This window comes from Rhinopithecus bieti, unplaced genomic scaffold (assembly GCF_001698545.2).
Source record: "Rhinopithecus bieti isolate Rb0 unplaced genomic scaffold, ASM169854v2 scaffold_10589, whole genome shotgun sequence".
Classification (NCBI taxonomy): Eukaryota; Metazoa; Chordata; class Mammalia; order Primates; family Cercopithecidae; genus Rhinopithecus; species Rhinopithecus bieti.
In genome coordinates, this window is record NW_016807065.1 from 3513448 (window position 1) to 3521732 (window position 8285).

Here is an 8285-nt window from a genome sequence, read left to right on the forward strand (position 1 = left end):
AGGAATGGGGGGGGGATGAAAGCAGGACGGGGTGGGCTCATTCAGGAAGAGATACACAGGTGCATATGTGGGGGATCCCAACTGCCAGCCTAGCCTCCCTGCGTCCTGCCACCCCTATGCCCCCCGCAGATCTGGGACGTGGTGGAGAAGGCAGACATCGGCTGCACCCCAGGCAGTGGGAAGGACTACGCCGGTGTCTTCTCGGATGCAGGCCTGACCTTTGCCAGCAGCAGTGGCCAGCAGACCGCCCAGAGGGCAGGTGAGGTCGCCACCAGGGGCTGGTGCAGGGACGGACAGCACCTCCACTTCCCAGATGCTGGGAGCAGAGTTCTGGAATCCGGGGCCCTGGGTTCAAGCCCCGCCTCCACCACCACCACCAAGTAAACCCCTCCCCTCTGAGCCTCAGTTTGCTCTTCCATCAAATGAGAGCAGGAGCACCCCCACCTCCCACGATCGTGAGGGGTGAACCGAGGACACCTAGTAGGTGCCTCAGCCATCTTCTTCTCGGCCGCCTGCCCCGCAGAACTTCAGTGCCCCCAGCCAGCCGCCCGCCGACGCCGTTCCGTGCAGCTCGCGGAGAAGAGAATGGACAAAGGTGGATGCCTTTCCTACCCACTCCTGCCCCTGAACCCCACCCTGTGAGCCCCGAGCCTGGCTGTGCAGGAGCCAGAGAGGGAGGAAGGGAGGTCCTGGCGGGAAATGCCTCCCTGGATTCCGACCCGAGTCCCCCCTGCTGCGGGTCCCCAGCTGAGGGTGTGGCCTGGGGGAATGTGCTCCCGCAGTCGGCAAGTACCCCAAGGAGCTGCGCAAGTGCTGCGAGCATGGCATGCGGGAGAACCCCATGAGGTTCTCGTGCCAGCGCCGGACCCGTTACATCACCCTGGACGAGGCGTGCAAGAAGGCCTTCCTGGACTGCTGCAACTACATCACAGAGCTGCGGCGGCAGCACGCGCGGGCCAGTCACCTGGGCCTGGCCAGGAGTAGGTCCCATGGGGTGGGGCAGGGGGAGGAGTCCAATTGCTTTTACTTGCTGGTAGTGTCAAGCTGCTTTTGTTGATTTATATATTTATTTAGAGGCAGGGTCTCGCTCTTTCGCCCAGGCTGGAGTGCAGTGGTGCAGTCACAGCTCACTGCAGCGTCAACCTCTTGGGCTCAAGGGGTCCTTCTGTCTCAGCCTCAGCCTTCTGTGTAGCTAGGACTACAGGTGCATGCCACCATGCCCAGCTAATTTTTAAATTATTATTTCTAGAGAGAGAGTCTCAGTGTGTTGCCCAGGCTGGTCTCAAACTTCTGGGCTCAAGCCATCCTCCCACTTCGCTTCTCAGAGCGCTGGGATCATAGCACCACATTCAGCCTATTGAGATTTTTTTTTGAGACCGAGTCTTGCTGTGTTGCCAGGCTGGAGTGCAGTTATGCAATCTCAGCTCACTGTAACCTCCGCCTCCTGGGTTCAAGCGATTCTCGTCCCTCAGCCTCCCCAGTAGCTGGGATTACAGGCGCATGCCATCGCACCTGGCTAATTTTTGTATTAGATGGTTTTTAAAGGCTACTGCTTCTTCCATGTTCTGCACCAGGTCTGGGAATGTTCTCAGCTCACCTAGTCATGTTCAGAATGGACAAATCCCTCAGAGGAAGCAGACGTGGTTTCTCAGGACCATGATCCTTTCGAGGCACGTGCACATGCTTCCCTTCTTTTATTATTATCTCTTTTCGAGACGGAGTCTCACTCTGTCACCGAGGCTGCAGTGCGGTGGCACAGTCTCGGCTCACTACAACCTCCGCCTCCCGGGTTCAAGTGATTCTCCTGCCTCAGCCTCCCAAGTATCTGGGACTACAGGTACCCGCTGCCATGCCTGGCTAATTTTCATATTTTTAATAGAGGCACGGTTTTGCCATGTTGGCCAGGCTGGTCTCAAACTTCTGACCTGAAGTGATCCACCCGCCTCGGCCTCCCAAAGTGCTGGGATTACAGATGTGAGCCACTGTGCCTGGCCAAATGCTTTCATTTCTTTAAAAATCAGAGGGAAAGGAATGAATATAATCCAGTCTGCATTGTATATGTCCTTATACCAGTACATTTGTGGGATATAATTTTTAGTTTTTTTTTTTAATGGAGAAGTAATTCCCAGGGCAGATGTGTCTGGGGCTCGTGAGAATTCATCCTACAGCCCTCCGTGTCCGGGATGTATTTCGCTGCTAGGTATCCCTCCTGGGCAGAGGTAGGATCTAAAGGTGTGACTGCTGAGGAAGTAGGTGGCCTCTTTTGTTTGTTTGGTTTGGTTTGGGTTTTTTGTTGTTGTTGTTGCTGTTTTGAGATGGAGTCTGTCTCTGTTGCTCAGGCTGGAGTGCAGTCGTGCGATCTCGGCTCACTGCAACCTCCACCTCCTGGGTTCAAGCGATTCTCCTGCCTCAGCCTCCAGAGTAGCTGGGATCACAGGCATGTGTCACCATGCCCAGCTAATTTTTGTATTTTTAGTAGAGACGGGGTTTCACCACGTTGTCCAGGCTGGTCTCCAACTCCTGGCCTCAAGTGATCCACCCACCTCAGCCACCCAAAGTGCTGGGATTGCAGGCGTGAGCCATGGCGCCTGGCCTGGTCTGTTCTGAATGCAGATCTAAACCCCCTGCAGGTAACCTGGATGAGGACATCATCGCAGAGGAGAATATTGTTTCCCGAAGTGAGTTCCCAGAGAGCTGGCTGTGGAAGATTGAAGAGTTGAAAGAGCCACCGAAAAATGGGTAAGGCCGGGGTAATCCCCCATGCAACCCACCCCATAGCCAGACCATTTAATTTGCATGCACCTGCTATCTCTTGTCTTCTCTGGAATCATAGTGCAGCCCCACAGCCCAACCTAGAAAAATCATTTGTTGGGTTACCTACATGGAGGCACCCCCAGACCCTTCCACCCTGTTCCTCGGGATCCCTCTGCACCAGCTCTCTCCCTCTACCACCCTGCTACATGACGTTTCCTTATGCCCCAACCTCTTCTCCATCCAGAATCTCCACGAAGCTCATGAATATATTTTTGAAAGATTCCATCACCACATGGGAGATTCTGGCTGTGAGCTTGTCAGACAAGAAAGGTGAGCGAGGGTGCTGGCTGGTCCCAGGCAGGCAGAGACCCCAGGGTGTCTGAGTGTCATCTCATTTTATCCAAAGTCAAGGAACCCTATGGTTCTTGGCACTTTATTCTCTGCCCTGGTTACCACAGAGGTGTTGTTATCAGGAACTGCGGGAATCCTTAGTTCTCGTCTAACTTGGAAGAAAGAATTCAACCAAGAGATGCATAGCAAGGGTTAAGTAGCAGAGTTTATTGAAGGAAGAAACAGCTCTGGTCTCGTCCCCCTGGAAAAATAGTAGTCACAATGCTTATTTAAAGAGACAGGGCCAGGCTCGGTGGCTCACACCTGTAATCCCAGCAATTTGGGAGGCCGAGGCAGGGGAATCACCTCAGGTCAGGAGTTCAAGACCAGCCTGGCCAACACGGTGAAACCCCGTCTCTACTAAAAATACTAAACAATTAGCCAGGCAGGGGGTGGCGAGCACCTGTAATCCCAGCTACTCAGGAGGCTGAGGCAGGAGATTCGCTTGAATCTGGGAGGTGGAGGTTGCGGTGAGCCGAGATTGTGCCACTGTGCTCTAGCCTGGGCAACGAGAGGGAAACGCCTTCTCTTAATAAATAGAAAGTGACAGTGTGCTCTGAAAGATGACAGACACGGCTGCTCAAGAGAATGAGCCAGCAGCAGATACTGCGGGTGGACTCTTTTTATGAGACTCTTACATGATTTTTTTTTTTTTTTTTTTTTAGGCGGAGTCTCGCTCTGTCGCCCGGGCTGGAGTGCAGTGGCCGGATCTCAGCTCACTGCAAGCTCCGCCTCCTGGGTTTACGCCATTCTCCTGCCTCAGCCTCCCGAGTAGCTGGGACTATAGGCGCCCGCCACCTCGCCCGGCTAGTTTTTTGTATTTTTTAGTAGAGACGGGGTTTCACCGGGTTAGCCAGGATGGTCTCGATCTCCTGACCTCGTGATCCGCCCGTCTCGGCCTCCCAAAGTGCTGGGATTACAGGCGTGAGCCACCGCGCCCGGCCTACATGATTTTTCATGAAGGGGCATGAGGGCGTGTCACTTGCAGGCATGTTTTGGGAGGTCTCTTTGGGCGAGCAGGCTCTGTGACTGTACGTGCTAGCACGCACACGGCATGTCTCATTAGCGTCTAAAATCTCCACCCAGGGTGTGTTTTTTCCTATGATAATAGCAAAAGACGACTCTAGGGTGGGTTTTTGGAGCAGTGTACATGCTCGTCATCAGGGAAAATCTCTAGCAGGGTTATTTCCAGCGAGGACCTGATAAGTCCCCTTCAGCGTTGGAGGACCCCAACCACCAGGCCACACGTAGCTAATGCAGCCGTCGTCCTTTCGCTGACTGCCAGTGAGCAGCGCTATCAGTAGGCAGCCTGTCTGGGACTTCTTTTCCCAGGAAGCTCCCCTGCCTGCTCATTTCCACCTATCTGTCTACTCTAACACTGTCAAAAGCTGGACAGGGTGGGGGTACAGTCTCTAACATTGATGCTTTTCTTCTTTCTTTTTTTTTTTTGAAGGAGTCTCGCTCTGTCGCCCAGGCTGGAGTGCAATGGCGCGATCTCAGCTCACTGCAACCTCCTCCTCCCAGGTTAAGCGATTCTCCTGTCTCAGCCTCCCCAATAGCTGGGATTACAGGCACCCACCACCATGCCCGGCTAATTTTTGTAATTTTAGTAGAGATGGGGTTTCACCATGTTGGTCAGGCTGGTCTCGCACTCCTGACCTCAAGTGATCCACCGACCTCGGCCTCCCAAAGTGCCGGGATTACAGGCGTGAGCCACTGTGGTGATTTTTTTTTAGTGCACTTTATTGTTTAGAGTCTTTTCAGTTCACAGCATAATTCAGGGGAAAGTACAGACTCCCCACACACCCCTAGTCCCCACACATTGACAACCTCCCCCATTACCAGCACCCCCAGTGGAGCAGTGCATTGGTTGCAATCAGTGAACCTCCAGACACACAGCACTTTCACCCTAAGTTCCAAGTTTCACATGAGAGTGTTGTACATTCTGTGGGTTTGGATCAATGGATGAAGATACGAGTCCACCATGCCGTGACAGTGTTACAGAGGCAGTTACAAGAGAAAGCTTTCAGAGGTGATGTGGACATGAGAGAGGGCAAAGTGATTCAGAAAAGATATATGAGGGGCCGGGCACGGTGGCTCACCCCTGTAATCTCAGCACTTCGGGAGGCCGAGATGGGCAGATCACATGAGGTCAGGAGTTCGAGACCAGCCTGGGTAATGTGGCAAAACCCCATCGCTACTGAAAATGCAATAAATTAGCCGGGTGTGGTGGCGGGCACCTGTAGTCCCAGCTACTCGGGAGGCTGATTCAGGAGAATCGCTTGAACCCAGGAGGCAGAGATTGCGGTGAGCCGAGATCGCACCACTGCACTCATGCCTGGGTGACAGAGCAAGACTATCTCAAAAAGGAAAATAAGAAAAGATACAAACACAAAAGGAAGCAGGATGAAACACGTGATTAACACATTGGTGGTCAGACTGTGCAACATGACAAAACTGGGGACAAGGGGTGGTCCCATTCCTAGGTACTTGTCCTCCCCCCGCCATCTACAGCCTAATGTGAGACCCTGGCTAGCTCTGGTCAGATACAGATGGTTGACAGCAAGGCAAGTGAAGAGATGAGGCACTGTCCTCAGGCACAAAATTTAAGAGCATGCCAAAACAGTAACCGCCCACCCCCCAAAAAAATTACATTAGTGTAGTGTGGGAAATTTTTGTGTTTTTTTTTGTTTTTGAGATGGAGTCTCGCTCTGTCGCCCAGGCTGGAGTGCAGTGGTGCCATCTTGCCTTGCTACAACCTCTGCCTCCTGGGTTCAACCAATTATCTTGCCTCAGCCTCCCAAGTAGCTGGGACTACAGGCAAGCACTAACACACCCAGCTCATTTTTTGTATGTTTAGTAGAGATGGGGTCTCACCATGTTGCCCAGGCTGGTCTCAAACTCCTAACCTCAAGCAATCCACCCACCTTGGCCTCCCAAAGTGCTAGGATTACAGGTGTGAGCCAGCGTACCCCGCCAAAAATAGTATTTTAATGCAATATTATTTTCTTTAAAAAATTTTCTTTGTCCAAACTGCCACTTGGTAGCAATTAGTGCAATGTGTGTGTGTGTGTGTGTGTGTGTGTGTGTACATATATATTTATTTATTTATTTATTTTAATTTGAGATGGGGTCTTGCTTTGATGCCCAGGTTGGTCTCCAATTCCTGGGCTCAAGTGATACTCCTGCCTCAGCCTCTTGAAATGCTGGGATTACAGACGTGAGCCACTGCACCTGGCCAATATGATACTTTTTAAACATCAAAGGGAATGCAAACAAAAAAATAAAATCCAGGATGACAAACAATCCACATTTTAAGTAGACATCGGCACTATGTCAAGCCATATGGGAGTCTGCCCCAAGAGGAAAAATGTGCACCTACATGCAAGTTTTATGTATATTTGAAAGGTTTATTTTTCCCAGAACTTTTAAGTAATTGAAAAAAGATTGAGTCAAAGAGTGGATACAAGAGAGGAAATATATATTGATAAAGAGAAAGAAAAAAGATCAAATCATTAGAAAGTAGATATATTAAAATTTACATTAAGTGTAAATATTCTCTTTATCCCAAAGCCATAATTTATATGGTTTATTATAATTTTATAATAATTTATAATAAAATTTAATTACAATATTTATTTATAATATTTAATAATTGTAATGCTGTTTATATTTAATTATCATATACTATAATTATATATCTATATATTGTATATAATTATCATATACACTAACAAATGAATATTATATATAATTATCATAATTATATAATTATATATTACATAATGTAATATATAATTGTATATTACATAACAATATAATTATATTACACTCAATATATAATTTATGTAATAAATATTTATTCATATTATAAATAAATAATTATAATTTACCATTAATCTTAATTTTGCTTATAATCTATAATTATAATGTACTTACTATTATGTACATCTTGCTTATTATTGACATATAACATATATAATGTATATTTTATATGTTATATAATATAAATGAGATATTTATTATTGATTACATATTTATAATTATGCCATATCATAACTTATTACAAAACATTCTGTTTAATTTAAATATACCCAAAATAGTATCATTTCAACATTTTGTAAAAAGTTGCAAAACCACATCACACTAATAATGTGACTATAATCTTTTAAGATTTGATAATAATCTACTAGTATATCAAAATTACTGATGATATATTTTACTTCCATTTGCACTGTCTTCAAAATCTAGCATGTAGTTTACAATTCAGTACATCTCATTTAGGATACTAGATTTTCCTTCTTTTTTTGAGACAGGATCTTGCTCTGTCACCTATGCTGGAGTTCAGTGGCGTAAATAGGATGCTAAGTCTCCTTTTTTTAGTAGAGACTGGGTGTCGCCATGTTGGCCAGGCCGGTCTCAAACTCCTGACCTCAAGGGATCTGCCTTCCTCAGCCTCCCGAAGTGCTGGGATTACAGGTGTGAGCCACCACGCCCAGCCCAGGATGCTAGGTTTTCGTTGGAAATACTTTGATCTGTATTTTAGGTTTCATAACATTTATAGTTCAAAAAGGTAGATTCTCAGGCCAGGTGTGATGGCTCACGGCTGTAATCCCATTACTTTGAGAGGCTGAGGCTGGCAAATCATTTGAGGTCAGGAGTTTGAGATCAGCCTGGGCAACATGGCAAAGCCCCATCTCTACAAAAAAAAGAAAGAAAAAGAAAAGGTAGATCCTCATACTCAAGTTGTTGCAAACATGCTTAAATGTTTTCCACTCAATCAATCATCATTTTAATAAAATTAAGATTTAATTCACATTCTATATGTCACCTTTTTAAAATGTACAATTCAGGTCGGGCGTGGTGGCTCACGCCTGTAATCCCAGTACTTTGGGAGGCCGAGGCAGGCAGATCACCTGAGGTCAGGAGGTTGAGACCAGCCTGGCCAACATGGTGAACACTATCTCTATTGAAAATACAAAAAATTAGCAGGGCATGGTGGTGGGTGCCTGTAATCACAGCTACTCAGGAGGCTGAGGCAGGAGAATTGCTTGAACCCAGGATACGGAGGTTGTAGTGAGCCAAGATCACGCTACCGCACTCTGGGTGACAGAGCGAGACCCTGTCTCAAAAAGAAAAAA

At 47.7% G+C, this 8285-nt stretch overlaps 1 protein-coding gene across 1 annotated transcript in view; it reads left to right on the forward strand.

The window, feature by feature from the left end:
• C3 (complement C3) overlaps positions 1–8285 on the forward strand; it is a 43523-nt gene that overhangs the window by 14257 nt on the left and 20981 nt on the right. The window contains exons 12-16 of the mRNA XM_017880048.1: positions 130–259; positions 524–595; positions 783–980; positions 2631–2739; positions 2999–3084. Of these exons, the coding sequence (XP_017735537.1) occupies positions 130–259; positions 524–595; positions 783–980; positions 2631–2739; positions 2999–3084 (595 nt within the window). The remainder of the gene's footprint in view (positions 1–129; positions 260–523; positions 596–782; positions 981–2630; positions 2740–2998; positions 3085–8285) is intronic.